The sequence below is a fragment of the Rhamphochromis sp. 'chilingali' genome (assembly GCF_963969265.1).
Source record: "Rhamphochromis sp. 'chilingali' genome assembly, chromosome: 14".
NCBI classification, from domain to species: Eukaryota; Metazoa; Chordata; class Actinopteri; order Cichliformes; family Cichlidae; genus Rhamphochromis; species Rhamphochromis sp. 'chilingali'.
In genome coordinates this window covers 3,543,466-3,561,646 of record NC_137941.1, presented here as the reverse complement: position 1 = coordinate 3,561,646, position 18,181 = coordinate 3,543,466, and the positions used below count along the sequence as shown (strand labels likewise).

Below are 18,181 nucleotides of genomic sequence, written 5' to 3'. Positions count from 1 at the left end.
AATTAAATTAGGCAGGTGGTCATCATAAATACATTCAGTGCAAAGATATGTAGGAAATGGAAATGACCTGAGATATGAAGATAGAGATTAAAGCTGCAGAACTGCTTACATTAATATCTTTTTTCAATGCACATAAGAAAAGGATCTGATCTGTAACTGTCCATGATTACAAAAAATTTGTTATCTTACTAAATAACACAGAAGTCACTTAGTTTTAAAAATAACAACACTACAAATTGTTTTCCGAATTTTGGTCAGTTTGAAACCATAAATCAGAGGATTCATAATTGGAGGAATGACAAGAAACTCTATTGCTGCAAAGTTTTGAAGGGTCTGAGGCAACTCTTTCGAACCCAGTCGCATATTTATAATGTCCAAAAGCTTTGTCACAGCAAAAGTAAATAATGAGACGAGATGTGGGACACATGTTTGCATGAACTTTGCCCTGTTTTCTATAGACCTGACACATGTTTGAATGATATACAGATAGGACCAAACTATAAAAACACCGTAAAGAAAATAAATACTTATTGTAATATTTGCAGATATAGCATTGATTGCAGTTTGTGCTGGAAAACAAGCGAGTTGAACAATACTCCAGTTCACACAGAAGAGTCTGGAAATATACGGGCTGCATAACTTCAGTCTGGATGTTAGAAAGGTATTCACAGCCACAATGCAGAAATTTGTGAACCACAAAAACCATGCAAACCTAATGACTCTTTGCTTTGACATGATAGAGTGGTACTTCAGTGGCTGACATATGGCCACATATCTGTCATATGCCATGAGTGCAGGAATCGACAGTTCACCACAGGCAGAAGAATAAATCACCTGATTCTGAATAAGGCAACCGTAATATGAGATGAGATGAACATCAGAGAGGAGATCCCAGAGAAATTTAGGGTAGAAACCTGCTGTTCCATAAAGTGCATTGATGCAAAAGACACAGAGCAGAATATACATTGGTTCATGGAGGTTGCTGTGCAAGATGATGATCACAATGAGAGAAACATTTAGCAGGCAAATGATGCAGTAACACAACAAACTGAGGGAAAAGAGAACAAACCTGTGACTGACTGTTTCATTGAAACCTGAAAGAAAAAACATTGTTATTACAGAAACATTATTCATTGTGATTGAGAGAAGTGAAGCCTAGTCTCTCACATCTGGTCTCCTTTCTTCACTCTTCTCTGTCTAGTTTTGTCTACAGCAACATGTGAGCTGGGATTTCAAACCAGTCAACCAATGATCTGGAAAAAATCACAGGGGATTTAATATGCTGCATATACTAAACATCTCCTTCTGAATTTATAAGTTCGCTCACAAAGAAATGGATAGTGTGTTCTTATGATACTTTTATTTTATGGAGAGAAACAGAATATGAACCACACAAAAGAAAAACACATTACATAAAAGTTAAAAACTAATTTGCATGTAACTGAGTGAAATAAGTATTTGATCCCCAACAACCCAGACAGAACTCCAGCTCTCACAGATTGGCTGTGTGTGGCATTGCAGATTACAATCAGTCAATCAATTACAGATACTCCTGATCTCAACTCATTATGTACATAAAGCATACCAGTCCACAGAATCAATTTCTCCTATTTGGATTTCTCACCCAGTAGCGGTTTTAGATACGGGCGACACAGGCGTTTGCCCGGGGCGGCATCGTGGTGGGGGGCGGCATCACGGGCATCGGCAAAAAAAAAAAAAAATGCTCGTACTCATGCTGCCCCGACGTCATGCCAGCGCATATTGTGAATGGCATAGGCATCGATCGGTTTTCTATCGCCCATTTGCTGGGAGTAAGGGCGCCCTCCGTTTGCGAGGTGCGCCTGCTGCTTGCTGCACAGGGAGGAGAGGGCGGGGCGGCATCTAATAACCAACTCGCAAAATAAAACAAAATAAAAACAAACACAACAAACACAAAAACACCAGACATCATGATACAGACTTATAATTTGCACCGATGTTTTTTCGAAATTCTATACCCGAAAAGTGAGCGTGAGAGCCCTCGGTGCGCCTGCTCGCTGCTGAAGTCAAAGTAAACTTTATTGTCATCTCCGCTACATACAGTGCAGTATATAGAGAGACAAGACGACAAGGCTCCAGTTACAGCAGTGCAAGTAAACAAACAATAAATATAAGAAGAGTAAGAAAATAAATATACCAGTGTTCACCCAGGGCGCCAAACAGGCTAGGACCGCCACTGTTCTCACCACTATGTCAAAGACCAAAGAGCTGTGAAATTACATTAGAGACAAGACTGTAGACCTGCACATGGTTGGATTAGGCAACCACACCATCAAGAAGAAGCTTAATGTGAAGGTAACAACTGTTGGTGCTATTTTTCTTAAATGGAAGAAATATAAAATGACCATCAATTGCCCCATGCAAGATCTTACCTCATGGGGTGAGGATGATCATAACAAAGGTGGTGGATCAGCCTAAAACTCCACAGGAGGATGTTGATGACCCGAAATGAGTTGAAACCACAGCCACAACCACTGCCATAGCAGACTGAAATCTTGCATAAACCACATGTACAGGGCTGTTTTAAGTTTGCCAGTGAACACCTAAATGACTTTGAGAAGGCTTAGGAGAAAGTGCTGTGGACAGAGGAAACCAAAATGGAGCTCTTTGGAATCAACTTGTTTTTCCAGGAAGAGAAAGGTCTTCTTTTCCTTTTCCTTTTTGATAAGTTATAAAGTAAAACAGTAAATTCAATCATTTTATGCTCACTTTCTATTACATTTTTCTTAAGGCAAGTAAAGGTTTGATGGTAACTGTAATGAACAAGATTAATATGACTATCAAGTCTTTAGAAATTCATAAAAATGTCATTTGTTTCAAATGTAACACCACAACAAATATTATTTCAAATGTCAGTTTGAAGCTGTAAATGGGAGGTATGACAAACCAGCAAAGGTTAACATTTAATTAGGTAGAAAAAAAGAAAAGCGACATTACTGTAAATAATCAGATGGACAAGGTTGTTCCAAGTCTTGATGACTGGCAATATTTCAAAAGAAAAACAGAAATCAGTGAAGTAATCACTGAAGAAAACAGTTCACGGTGCATACGGCTTACTTCAAGGTAATACAGAAAAAATATGGAGTTCTTTGTTTAGAATAAGAAAAAAATGACTTATGGAAACCCACAAAAACTACACTGTAAAAAAACAATCCTAAAAAAAACAGTAATATTCCAGCAGCTGGGGCACCAAATTAATCCCATAAAATAACAGAAAATAACTTTCTCATAAAAATACGTTTTTTTTTTCAGTAATGACACTACAGTTTGTTGCCCTAATTTTACATGTGATTTTGCCTTTTTCAAGTGCTTTTAAACATTAAATTAGGAACATTTTAATGTGAGTAAACAATGAAATTACCTATAAACAACGTCAATGAATGCGGCAATATGAATAATAATACTTAAATGTACAGAAATATACAGTTAACAGTTGGTTTAAATAATAATAATGATGGATTGCATTTATATAGTGCTTTTCGAGACCCTCAAAGCGCTTTACAATTCCACTATTCATTCACTCTCACATTCACACACTGGTGGAGGCAGCTACAGTTGTAGCCACAGCTGCCCTGGGGCAGACTGACAGAAGCGAGGCTGCCATATCGCGCCATCGGCCCCTCTGGCCAACACCAGTAGGTGGTAGGTGAAGTCAGTAGCGGTTTTTGATACGGGCGACGTGGTGGGGGGCGGCATCACGGGCATCGGCAAAAAAAATAAAAATAAAAAATTGCTCGTACTCATGCTGCCCCGACATCAGCCAGCGCATATTGGGAATGGCATAGGCACTGATCGCTTTTCTGTCGCCTATTTGCTGGGAGTAAATATCAATAACAATTTAAATTTATAATTTACAGTTTGATGATTTAAAGTCTCACACACAGCCCGTCAAAAGGGGAGAGGACCAGCTGCTTCCAAATAGAGCACATTTCATTCATAATGATGTAAATCCAAGCCCATTATGTATTCATGATTTGAATCCTGGGTTGTGTGAAATCCCAGAAATAAACTGTGGACAAAGTGAATCTGTGAACTAAGGTGTAGGTCTATTAGGTTATGTTGTGGTGATCCTCGGGTTGAGGGGTTTGTGTTCATACTGGAGTGCAAAATGAAAACCAGTGGAAGATGGACAAGAAAAGTTCAAAGCCATCAGGTGCTCAGTTTAGAAAAAAGAGAAAAGAAGAGGAGGAGAAACGAGCAAAAGATACAGGTAAGCAGATGTGTGATTGGATAATGGCAGGTCATCCTGAAACAATCAGAGTCAGAATCAGAATAGTTTATTAATCCCTAAGGAAATAATGTGGATTACAGTTGCTCCAAAAAGAAATGGTAAAAATAGTAACAGTAACAGACTAAACTCCAAACAGTACATTATGTTACAGATTTTAATGTTAATTAGTCATTTTCAATTTGTCCTGTTCTCATTGTATGACAAATTATGATGGCTGTTTGGTAGCTGTTTGCATTCAATGCATGTTAATGTATAATCCTTAATATGTTTTATGTGTGTGGGGCGCCAGAGGGAGTGTTCACCCGGGGCGCCAAACAGGCTAGGACCGCCACTGGGTGAAGTGTCTTGTCCAAGGACACAAAGACCGAGAGTGTCCGAGCCAGGGCTCGAACCGGCAACCTTCTGAATACAAGGCGAATTGCCAACTCTTGAGCCACGATCGCCCTAAACAACAATAATAATAATTGTCATTTGATGTAAAAAAAAGTTTATAAGAATCATTTTATATATTTTCCATAGCATTACATTTGAATTTAACAGTTCAATCTTTCAAATAATGGACAGATATTTATGAAATTATGATACATTTGTGAATGTATTTTAACAATCTAAATATGCTCATGTAAGAAAATTATGTTTTATTACATTTACAGTGATTTTACGTTAATTTACATTTGAAATGTAAAATCACAGTCTATTTATGTGAATTTAATGATATTCTGGAAAAACAGTACAAAACTGTAAAATACACAGTAAAATATTTTATATTACAATTTTTTTTTTACAGTGTAACAAAGGCACAGCACAGAAAAGAGGTTGGAACTAATAAAGCAGAAATACTTTGCTACTCTAGAATTTACAGGTATCTACATCTTTTTACTTTTCTTCCCTACATTTTAACGCAAATATCTGTCTTTTTCACTCCTTACATTTTAAAACAGACTCATTGCTTTTGGTTTAACACATTTAATTAATGTTTTTTTCTTTTTTTGCACACTGGACACTGCAAATGAACCCGAACAGGTAAAATATAAAAAAAAAAACCCTTTCAACTAACCAGACTTGCCAAGTGTAATGAGAAGACAGGACAGTTGTGGGTTTACATTTATTTTGACCTTCAAAAATACATTTAGTGCAAAAATCTTGGAAATGGAAGTAATCTTAGATATACACGAAATATTCCAACTTTCTAACTAATTACACTAGAGGTGTCAACAAGGCCCAGGAGCCAAATTTGGCCCAGCAAAGTAAGAAAAAACAAGTTACAGAAAGCCTTAGAAAACTATACTAACTATAAGTGCGAAACTGAGCTGTGCAATGTGCATATGGCCTGAGGGATGTAACAGTGGGTTATATCACAGTGTTCAGAGTAACAGCCTGCTTGAAGAAACTGTCTTTGCGTGGCTTGTTTTACTAAACAGCGGCAGAGCCTCCTGAATGCAGCAGTTTGAACAGTTCGTGTCCGGGACGTGAGCGGTCTGCAGAGATTTCCTAACACTGGACCTCTACAGGTCCTGGATGGAGGCAAGATCAGCACTGATGATCAGCTCTGCAGATCTGATTGCCTGTTGCAGTCTGGCCCAGTGACTGATGTCCACAGAACAGACTACATGATAGCAATATGGAAGATGACCAGCAGCTCCTGTGGCAGGTTGTAGTTCCTGAGGCAACTTAGGGCCTTCTTCTGGAAAGAGTTTATATGCAAGGATCACTTCAGATCGTGTGGAAAGGTGGATCCTAGGAATCTGAAGGGAACCACAGTAGCTACTGTATTGTTAAGCATCAGAAAAATCTGACTTAAGGATCAGACCAATGATGGTGGTGTCATCAGCGAACTTAAGGAGTTTCACATATGGGACAAGAACAGCAGGGAGAGAACACACCTGTGGGGGAGGCTGGTGAGGGTAGTTTGTGTGTGGGATGTGGAGCTTCTTGGACTCACCTGCTGCTGGGAAATGAGCTACCAGAAATTTTTTTTTTTGCAAATTTTACACATTTATTTCTTACTATTTAACAGATTTCTAAATTTTGTCATGTAGAAAAACTGATTTGCACTGTAAATGTTCAGCTTCAACTTTCAATCCTTCAAACAATGGAAAAGCCATTTAATTGTACAAGTGTTAAGTAAAAACAGACTTTCATGTTTGATTAAGCAGAAATTCTAAAACTGGTCCAGTTGCTAAAACCTCTGACTGTTTCAATAAGTGTTAAAGAAAAAGAGGATAAAACTGAGAAAACTACTAAAACTGCTTCACATCCATGTGGTTGTGGATCAGATTTATAAGACAGCATAATATCAAAATAGATTGACACTCTGATAGTGCTGCCACATCTAAAACAGTTTGTCTTTTAATCCTTTTCACATGTGCAGTCTCCACGGTGCCTGTTATTTCCTTGAACGGTAATGAGAAGAAAGAGAGTGAAATTTACAGCCTTTCTACATATCAGTGTTTTTTTGGTAATTAGGCAGGTGACCATCAAAAATACATTTAGTGCAAAGACATATACAAAATGTAAATCATCTGGGAAATGCAGATAAATAATAAAACGTCATATCCGCTCACATCAATAGACATGTTTTCAGACAACTCCAAATAAAACACAAATTTCAGTAAAAATTAAACATTTTTTTGGACTTATTTTAAAAAATGGATGTCAAACAATGGGTGTGACACTTAGCTGTGTGTGAAACTATTTTCTGATCGAATAAAACAAAAATTAGTTCTTTTTAAAATAACAACACTATACAATTTTTTTTCGAATTTTGGTCAGTTTGAAACCGTAAATCAGAGGATTCATAATAGGAGGAATGACAAGAAACTCTAATGCTACAAAGTTTTGAAGGGTCCGAGGCAACTCTTTCGAACCCAGTCGCATACTTATAACATCAGTAAGTACTGCCACAACAAAAGTAAATAATGAGATGAGATGTGGGATACATGTTTGCATGAACTTTGCCCTGTTTTCTATAGACTTTACACATGTTTGAATGATATACATATAGGACCAAACTATAAAAACACCATGAAGCAAATAAATAATTATTGTAATATTTGCAAATATTCCATTAACTATAGTTTGTGCTGGAAAACAAGCGAGTTGAACAATAATCCAGTTCACACAGAAGAGTGTGGAAATATACGGGCTGCATAACTTCAGTCTGGATGTTAGAAAGGCATTCACAGCCACAATGCAGAAAGTTGTGAACCACAAAAAACATGCAAACCTTATGACTCTTTGCTTTGTCATGATATAGTGGTACTTCAGTGGCTGACATATGGCCACATATCTGTCATATGCCATGAGTGCAAGAATCGACAGTTCGCCGCAGACAAAAGAATAAATCACCTGAGTCTGAATAAGGCAACCGTAATATGAGATGAGATGAACATCAGAGAGGAGATCCCAGAGAAATTTGGGAAAGAAACCTGCTGTTCCATAAAGTGCATTGATGCAAAAGACACAGAGCAGAATATACATTGATTCATGGAGGTTGCTGTCCAAGATGATGATCACAATGAGAGAAACATTGACGAGGCAAATGATGCAGTAACACAACAAACTGAGGAAAAAGAGAACAAACCTGTGACTGACTGTTTCATTGAAACCTGAAAGAAAAAACATTGTTATTACAGAAACATTATTCATTGTGATTGAGAGATCTAAGTGAAGCCTAGTCGCTCACTGTATCTGTTTTTGTTCTGTTTGTTTTTGTTCTGTTTATAACTATTAGAAAATGTCTGATTGAACACAGAAGAAAAATGCACTTTACTGCACATCTTCATTTTGTTTTTCTAATTCCATTCAGAGATGGACTTGCTGTTGTGTTTTGGATCATTGTCCTGCTGCAAAACCCAAGTGCACTTCAGCTTGAGGTACGAACAGATGGCCAGAAATTCTCCTTCAGGATGTTTTGGTAGACTGCAGAATTCATGGTTGAATTTACCATAGCAAGTCTTCCAGGTCTTGAGGCAGTAAAACGGCTCAAGAACATCACACTAACGCCACCACATTTTACTGTTTGTATGAAATTCATTTTCTAAAATGCACTTTAATTTTCACACCAGACATAACGGCACACAAACCTGCCAAAAAGTTCTACTTTTGTCTCATCAGTCCTCAGAGTATTTTCCCAGAAGTCTTGGGGAGCATAATCATGAGCCTTTATGTCTCTTTTAATAAACGTGGTTTTCGTCTTGGAACCATTTTTGCCAAGTCATGAACACTGACATTAGCTGAGGCAAGAGAGGCCTGTAGTTCTTTGGATGTTGTTCTGGGGTCTTTTGTGTCGTCTTGGATGAGTCGTGCCTGTGCTCTCACAGTAATGGGATGGTTCACCACTGTTTCATGTTTTCACCATTTGTAGATAATGGCTCTCACTGCGGTTCCATAATTTTAGAAATGGCTTTATAGCCTTTTCCAGACTCAGAGATCTCAAATACTTTGTTTCTGATTTGTTCATGCATTTCCCTGGATTGTGGCATGATGTCTGGCTTTTGACGATCTTTTCGTCTACTCCACTTTGTCAGGCAGCTCATATTTAAGGGATTTTTTTGATTGAGAAAATGTAGCACTTTTTCACACAGGACCATGTGTTTTTTTGTTGGTGGTGGTTTTTCACCTTGATTTAGAAACTGCATTTTGTGATTTCGTGTGTTATCGTCATCTTAAATTTGTTCGATGTTCTGAAACATTTAAGTTTGACGAACATAAAAATAAAACAGGAAATCAGGAAGGGGGCGAACACTTTTTCACACCACTGTAATGACAAATGTTGTTACTGACAAATCTGTTATTGTCGTAAACAGGAATGACGTTGTAAACTCATATTTACTTTAGAATTAGAATTACAGCCTCTCTATATGAATGCTATATGGTAATTACAATATTGTAATAATGTAGGATCTTTATCTTACAATATTAGGCACCTTGAGGTGACTGTTGTTATGATTTGGTGCTACATAAATAAAACTGAATTCAATTAAATTAGGCAGGTGGTCATCATAAATACATTCAGTGCAAAGATATGTAGTGTTAAGGTTCACAATTGAGGAGGGAGAGTACAAACCACTCTTGGTCCAGAAGGTCTTGGTCAAACAATGATTTTAATGAACACACGTGTGGGAAGATACTCTGTATGCAGACAGCAAGTAGTCTTCGACTTAATCAAAGCATGAACAGATATTTTATAGCATCAGGGTTTGATTTACTGACGCCCCTTCATGCGTCACAGATACATTTTATACATAGATTTATACAAGATGATCTTCTGGCTTTTACCCCAGAAGATCATCTTCTATTTTCATGGCTGGCCCTTCCTGTCTACCTTTCAGTTCTTGTCTTGTTCCTCTTTTACCGAGACACTTTTGCAGTTACAGCCAGACATGAGTAACCTCTCTCTCCTCTAAATAAATCTAACTCATGTGTGTGTGTCACGACCTCACATGCTCTTTCTCAATTCACCTGTTGCACTTCTGACCTTTCACCAGGACAGAGGCTCACTGAGACTATGTGTCTGTCTTCTACTAAATAAATGTTTTAACCAAGAACCTCTACTTAAACCTTAATATAAAATGATCTGATATATAAGTGTTTTGTAAGCATGTATTGCAATTCCTTCTATGGCTCCAAGTCACTTGCACAATAGATTGTCCGAACATCGCGCCGAACAAAGCTTCCGACCCCCAATTAATTGACCGAGCTCCAACTCTTTAATAAGCACAGATATGCATTGTGTATAAAATAGTCATAACTGCTTAAGGCCTTCTTAAAGCTATCTGTTACATTGTTAAAGCCTCGTCTTAGCCTGCGGCTCAAAATAACTTCCACTTCTGCATACAACTTCCTGTCAGCCTGCAACTCAGTCTTTCTGAAAGAGACACTGTTTAACCCCTGAATGCAATATAAACTCCAGATTATATTATTAATGCAATGGTAATGATGACAATTATTTAACAATAGCAGTAAAATAATTTCCCTGCTCCACACTCCCTCTCTCGACCTCTGGAACACCAGAGGTCGCAATACATTGTGTCCTCGCTCAGACCCTCTCTGGTGGTTTAGCAGGCCTCGAGATCTCCAGGATCCTCGCCCCTCCTGTGGTCGCTGAGATCTTCTGCAAAGGAAACAAAACACCTTTTCTTGCATCTCCCTAACTTATCCTTTTTGGGACTCTTTAATCAAAAGCATGATCCTAATTATGCTCTTAACTTATTGACTTGTATTTATGTATATTCTTCAACGTTCCTCATCACTTTAAAACTCTTTAAGCCCTGCTTTCACGTCCAGTTGCTCGCTCTATTTTCCCTTATCTGATCATCAACATCCTGTGCACAAATTGTCGCTGCTGCAAGTTCCTCTACTCTAAAAGATCCAAAAGAAAACAACCACTTTAATCAATTAAGTTTAAGCATATAAGCAATTACTCCTGCATAAATTTCATCATAGCTAAATGCTGCCTAAAAACAACTCCTATGTGTTAACTTCATTTTAACCTCACATTTCCTATGTTATAACCCATTTTGGTATAGCCTTTTTATTTCATTTTGCTCCTTTTAATGTAACAATACCTTCTAATTCTAGTTTATCAGATTTAACCAAAATATATGCTTTCCTTCCTCTTTGGTCCTTCTTTAAGTTCAGTTAAAAGCTAAATGAATTTAGGGCCTTTTGCCTGGAATCAATACTGTCATGTGTGTTTCTTAACTCTGTGTGCGTGTGCAGTCCTTCAATAACTTCAATAACTCATGTCAAAAATGCAATATGTATAAAAATCATTTCTATTTATAAGCTCTCCCCTTTATCCTAAAAATACCTCCTATGTAATATCTGTATGTGTAAGCCTACATTATAACCACTACTTCTAGAAATCAAAAAGAAATCAAAGCTGTTCTACTCCTTCAACCCTCACTAATTTTCCCTCTAATATTTATTCACGGCTTTGAAAAACCGGCATTGTATCTTCTAAACAGGATTCAGTTCTGTCATGGTCCTGGGCCATGTTGGCCCAGTATTCTTGGTTCCTTGTATTTTCGCTCCTTATTTAGGCCAGGTTTTCTGAGGTGTCCTGTTGTGGTGTTCCCTAAGTGTTTTTTCCCTTTGTGACTCTTACCCCCTTGTGCCCCTCTGTGTTTTTATGAGCTCTCGTCTCTCTTTGTGTTTATTCCATATTTCCCCCAGCCTGTTATGTCTGTGTTCTCCCCGTGCTCTCTCTCCTCCTGTCTTTAACCTTAACTTAAAAATAACAGTTTCAGTTTTACCATATCCAAATGATCAAAAACCCAAAAGGTCCTGAAATGATCCTAAATTATTAAACAATTAAATTATTAAACCCTAAACCCCCCTTTATCTTGATACATTTCATGTGTCAAGATACTATACAAAACTTAAAAATGCTCAGTTTCCCCACTCATGATCCAATCTATGTCATAAAAATAAACTTAAAACAGAACAGTTATCAGTCATGTGTTTCTTCAATTAATGATAACTGAGTTACATCAAAAAATATTTCCCCTTTAGCATTTGGCATTCTCCCAACAATATACTATAATCCCATAATCTAACCCCACTTAATAAAACAAAACAGAAATTTTCTCTAGTAAAAACAAATTGTTTGTCCACATTTATTCATCCTCACATTCACTCACACATTCACTCCATATTCTTGCTAATAGTGGAGCTTCCCGCGTCAGATTCTCCACCCTCAGCAAAATGAGCTCAGTCATTTTTTATTTTCCATAGGAAAATATTTCTTTATGCTTTTGGACTGGATTGACTCGCATAAAATCCTTTTTACAGGGACTTACGTCCTGAATAGTCCCCAGGTAGCTTTCTCCTCAGCCAATTATAATCTGGAAAGCCCACCTTATATTTGCTCCTCCCGAGAATTTTCAGCGCCGTTATTCACTGTTTCAGGCCTGCTTAGAACAGAAATGAAAAAATAGAGCTGATTGTTAGCTCATAAAAACAAAACAAAATCACCTGACAGGTTTTCTTTAAGTGCACTGTTACAAAATAATGGGCCCAATTTTTTAGACATGTCCATGTTTCCTAAAACTCCCTCTATTAAAAACAAAAACAACAACCCAAACCTAACTGACAAAATCAACCCATCACCACAACAACCTCAACAACCTTAAACACACAAAAGTTTTGCCACCACATAATTTCACCTCCTCAATACACCGAAAGTCTCATTAAAACCACACAATTTGCAAACAAAAATCACCCCCTTATGCTCTTAAATTCAGCATAAGACCCCTTACGACATCATATAATCACTAAACTATAAATTCCCTACCCCAATCTGCACTTCTCGTCTGCCATGCTTCCTCTTCTGAAAGTCACTTCCTCAGTCACACACACACAGGAAGCTCCTACGTCACCACTCACTCCAACTAATTTGCATACTGAGTCATCTCTCAATGAGTTGCTGTAACAACAGAAACATATGTTTAAACATCACCAACTCATTAAATCATTTTATTTCTTTCAACAGTGATCACTAGTGTTGATCACTCAGTACGAGAGCACTCCTAAGTCACTCTTTTTTTTTAAAACTACTTTAATCACTTTTTGTTTTCATAACTCACTCCCTTTGTCATATGGCTTCTTCTATTCCTCAATTACAAACTCAAATGTATTTTATTAAACATTCACACCATTGTATCATTCATACAAAATAGCAAGCTGTTCTTCATTGCATATGTTTGTGTTCTTAGCCAGGTTTAATCAGTGTCTATGCATTAAACTCCATGAGCTTGTCTTGTCTTTATAAGGTTAATGCATTTTCTGTTTGTGTGTGTGAATTTGCATATGTTGCTTTTGCAGTGTGTCAGACTCCTGCACAACTCTCCACTCAAGCCGTCAGTTGTCTTTCCCAAATCTGCTAACCCAAATTCTGATTTCCTACCTTAAATAGCAGCATTCCTTGTCCTCAGCCAGAAGGTAGGGCTCCACTTGCCACTTACCCCCTCTGCCTCAGCCCAGCGGCTTTACCCGTCAGGTCCCGTCTTCTTACTGAAGCCGAGTAATCGTGACTGTGCCTGCCTTAGGTTGTCCCAGGGTTTCGAGGTGGGATCTTACCCGTCATGGGCTATCCAGCCTTCCATACTCGCCTGATACGGGGCCCAAGTGGGCAGGGGAGGGAACACACTGGCTCTGGAAATTAGAGGAGTGTAAGCTGCTTCCTTCATTGCATCTTATATTAAACTATCTCACTTCTGACTCCTTCCTAGAATAATTTCACATATGGCACTTTGTGTATGTGTGTTTTCTATTCATTAATGTAATTGTCAGTTATTTTCTCTCTTCATTTTACTATTTATCTGTTTGTTTGTAACGTTCTACTTTAGTTCTACTAAATCTTGACGTAAAAACAATACTCCCTTATTTCGCGCACACCCTCTGCATTTTGCCTACGCACACACTTCTCTCTCAGACTTCCTCTGTTCACACACCACCTTGCACTCACTCTACTATCAACTTTCATAGTGTTATTATTATTTAGTATTTTGTACACCTCACACAGAATCATTCAAATCGAGTACTCACAGCATTCACATCACAACCTTCAACTTTCACTTTCAATCCTGCAAGACGCAGAGATGGACATCTCCTTCACCTAACATAAAACTAAATTACCATATCAACATACAATTACTGAAATTCAAACTCAAATACACCGTCTGTTTTAATAAAGTCAAAGAGTAAACAGGTGTACCAAGTGTATGTACTTATGTGTTTTAAACTGAAAGAAAAAGAAACTCAAACTCTTATAACATCACTCATGCCTCTCTCAAATTAAAAACACTTTCAAACTTTAAAACCTCCTACTTTACATCACCAAAGAAATACCTCTCACACCTTTATTCATCATGTCAAAGCTTTCTCCATTTTGCACAACCTGCCACATGTTTAACAAAAAATCGCTGCCCGAGAAGGCTCCCACATATCAAGGTGGTCGTTCTCACAAATTTCCAGCAGACCCTCAAATAAACAAAAACAACGACCCAGGCAGGCTTCCAGTTCAGCCTCCTCAATTTCTATGCACACCGAAAACTCATGGGGAGATTCTTCTGTCTCCCCGTGTCCTACACAATTCACCTCCAAATGATCCCCTACAATTGAAATTTCAGTGTGGAATGACGCAGAGATTAACATTCCCTTATTTATTTACTATATGTAACCTGAATTTTTCTCTCTCTTATCAAATAACAAAGGTTATCTTTAAAATTTGTTATTGAACTACTAATTAAGTTGCTTTTTATGGTATCAATGGTAAACTACCCCTAAAAAGTCCACTTTATTGCGTGTTCATTGAGTTACTTCTATTAAGGCTATTTAACAAGTTCAATTTACACATACTCATTAATCTGTCACGCTTATTAGTGGCTCATGGTTGCTTAAAACCTATGTCTGACTTGACCACAGAGTTAGAGCATCATTCAATCCTCTCAGGATGACCACTCCACTTACTCTGCATCCAGTCAGCTCATGAATTAACAACACTTGCCGACTGTAACCCTTTTATTTTTTGTTTATGCCTTCAAATCCACCTTAAATCTTCTTACCTAAACGTTGGTTTTAAACACAAACAATTCTTATATTCTATTTTGAAACGCTGTCACCATTCATATATTTACAATGTTATTATCTACTAAGCCAGCATTTTAATCGCAGACATTTATCCACATTTGCAAACAATAGTTATAGGGCTGAATAATCACACAAAACCGAAAGCATAGTCCTCTCATGCGCTCTGCATCAGCTGCCTCATTTGCATGCACACACACTCTCCATCTAAAAATGGCAGCAGGCAGTCAGTGCATTACTGACTCGACACACAGAGATCTCTCACACCAAATTTTCTTATTCTATATTACAACGACGTCTTATATTTACAACCACTGTCAGATCTGTCAGCTTTAGCGCCTACCCAATTTCGACAAATTTAAAATAACCGCCCAGCGGATAAACTCCCTGAGTTTTTTGCGACCAATTAACCAGTATCAAGACTTTAACTGTTTCTGGCCTCATCTCTAAAATCCCTAACACAATTTAAAAGCGTCAACCAACCCAAACTTTGCCTGAAGCTCTATTTTTGGCGTTTCACAGCCAAGGCTTACCCCGAAGTGTTAGGTTAAAGTTACACGCCCGAAGTCCAACTTCTTCTGACCAAAAAAGCGCAGACTACCGTTCCAAACGGTAAGGAGACTCTATCTCCTAGTTATTCTGGAGTGCCCCAAGCTCCACAGTGACCAACTGACTATCCCTCTTCGAGGACAATGCCTAAGCGTCCTTGGCATTGGCAAGCGTTACCTCTGAGCACTGCGCTTCCTAGAACCCCCACGGTTCCGTTCTAAGATAATTTATAATACTTTGGAACAACAGTAAAACACCCAACAAAGTGTAAGACTGAAGCAGGTCCAACCTTATAACCAAAAAATAACCAAATTCCCTAAGATACTAAAATCATTGAGCAGTCCAACTGCTTACCACGGTCCTAACCGTATTAAATCCTTTTAGCGGTCCAACCGCATTCAATCATTACCAGCAGTCCAACTGCTTTTAAATCCTCAGTACTGTCATGAGATTCTCATCAAAATCAAAGCAGACATTTACCGGCAACTTTTACTGAATAGACATTTAATTTTATCATCCAATTCAGCACACTTCGGATAAAATCAACAGGCCTGTGCCTACCTCTTTTTAAAGGCGCCTGTCCCCTCAGTTTGGTTGCCGGGTCACGCCTGCCTGTCTGACCACAACGGACCATACATCACCGTCTACACCTCCAATCCTCCCTCCTCAACCACCGGACGAAGCCCCCAAATGTTAAGGTTCACAATTGAGGAGGGAGAGTACAAACCACTCTTGGTCCAGAAGGTCTTGGTCAAACAATGATTTTAATGAACACACGTGTGGGAAGATACTCTGTATGCAGACAGCAAGTAGTCTTCGACTTAATCAAAGCATGAACAGATATTTTATAGCATCAGGGTTTGATTTACTGACGCCCCTTCATGCGTCACAGATACATTTTATACATAGATTTATACAAGATGATCTTCTGGCTTTTACCCCAGAAGATCATCTTCTATTTTCATGGCTGGCCCTTCCTGTCTACCTTTCAGTTCTTGTCTTGTTCCTCTTTTACCGAGACACTTTTGCAGTTACAGCCAGACATGAGTAACCTCTCTCTCCTCTAAATAAATCTAACTCATGTGTGTGTGTCACGACCTCACATGCTCTTTCTCAATTCACCTGTTGCACTTCTGACCTTTCACCAGGACAGAGGCTCACTGAGACTATGTGTCTGTCTTCTACTAAATAAATGTTTTAACCAAGAACCTCTACTAAAACCTTAATATAAAATGATCTGATATATAAGTGTTTTGTAAGCATGTATTGCAATTCCTTCTATGGCTCCAAGTCACTTGCACAATAGATTGTCCGAACATCGCGCCGAACAAAGCTTCCGACCCCCAATTAATTGACCGAGCTCCAACTCTTTAATAAGCACAGATATGCATTGTGTATAAAATAGTCATAACTGCTTAAGGCCTTCTTAAAGCTATCTGTTACATTGTTAAAGCCTCGTCTTAGCCTGCGGCTCAAAATAACTTCCACTTCTGCATACAACTTCCTGTCAGCCTGCAACTCAGTCTTTCTGAAAGAGACACTGTTTAACCCCTGAATGCAATATAAACTCCAGATTATATTATTAATGCAATGGTAATGATGACAATTATTTAACAATAGCAGTAAAATAATTTCCCTGCTCCACAGTAGGAAATGGAAATGACCTGAGATATGAAGATAGAGATTAAAGCTGCAGAACTGCTTACATTAATATCTTTTTTCAATGCACATAAGAAAAGGATCTGATCTGTAACTGTCCATGATTACAAAAAATTTGTTATCTTACTAAATAACACAGAAGTCACTTAGTTTTAAAAATAACAACACTACAAATTGTTTTCCGAATTTTGGTCAGTTTGAAACCATAAATCAGAGGATTCATAATAGGAGGAATGACAAGAAACTCTATTGCTGCAAAGTTTTGAAGGGTCTGAGGCAACTCTTTCGAACCCAGTCGCATATTTATAATGTCCAAAAGCTTTGTCACAGCAAAAGTAAATAATGAGACGAGATGTGGGACACATGTTTGCATGAACTTTGCCCTGTTTTCTATAGACCTGACACATGTTTGAATGATATACAGATAGGACCAAACTATAAAAACACCGTAAAGAAAATAAATACTTATTGTAATATTTGCAGATATAGCATTGATTGCAGTTTGTGCTGGAAAACAAGCGAGTTGAACAATACTCCAGTTCACACAGAAGAGTCTGGAAAGATACGGGCTGCATAACTTCAGTCTGGATGTTAGAAAGGTATTCACAGCCACAATGCAGAAATTTGTGAACCACAAAAACCATGCAAACCTAATGACTCTTTGCTTTGACATGATAGAGTGGTACTTCAGTGGCTGACATATGGCCACATATCTGTCATATGCCATGAGTGCAAGAATCGACAGTTCACCACAGATAAAAGAGTAAACTACCTGATTCTGAATAAGGCAACCGTAATATGAGATGAGATGAACATCAGAGAGGAGATCCCAGAGAAATTTAGGGTAGAAACCTGCTGTTCCATAAAGTGCATTGATGCAAACGACACAGAGCAGAATATACATTGGTTCATGGAGGTTGCTGTGCAAGATGATGATCACAATGAGAGAAACATTTAGCAGGCAAATGATGCAGTAACACAACAAACTGAGGAAAAAGAGAACAAACCTGTGACTGACTGTTTCATTGAAACCTGAAAGAAAAAACATTGTTATTACAGAAACATTATTCATTGTGATTGAGAGAAGTGAAGCCTAGTCTCTCACATCTG

At 38.1% G+C, this 18,181-nt stretch overlaps 3 protein-coding genes across 3 annotated transcripts; all 3 read right to left on the bottom strand.

The window, feature by feature from the left end:
• Positions 1-204: 204 nt before the first annotated feature.
• Positions 205-1,134, bottom strand: LOC308409900 (olfactory receptor 5F1-like; the record flags this gene model as incomplete). Its single annotated transcript, XM_080902899.1, has 1 exon — positions 205-1,134. One exon carries the CDS (start codon positions 1,132-1,134, stop codon positions 205-207), a length of 930 nt encoding a protein of 309 aa, XP_080759025.1.
• Positions 1,135-7,012: 5,878 nt separating this feature from the next.
• Positions 7,013-7,918, bottom strand: LOC308409899 (olfactory receptor 2K2-like; the record flags this gene model as incomplete). Its single annotated transcript, XM_080902898.1, has 1 exon — positions 7,013-7,918. The coding sequence occupies one exon, from the start codon at positions 7,916-7,918 to the stop codon at positions 7,013-7,015; it is 906 nt and encodes a 301-aa protein (XP_080759024.1).
• Positions 7,919-17,213: 9,295 nt separating this feature from the next.
• On the bottom strand, positions 17,214-18,143 carry LOC308409898 (olfactory receptor 5F1-like; the record flags this gene model as incomplete). Its single annotated transcript, XM_080902897.1, has 1 exon — positions 17,214-18,143. One exon carries the CDS (start codon positions 18,141-18,143, stop codon positions 17,214-17,216), a length of 930 nt encoding a protein of 309 aa, XP_080759023.1.
• Between the last annotated feature and the right edge of the window lie 38 nt (positions 18,144-18,181).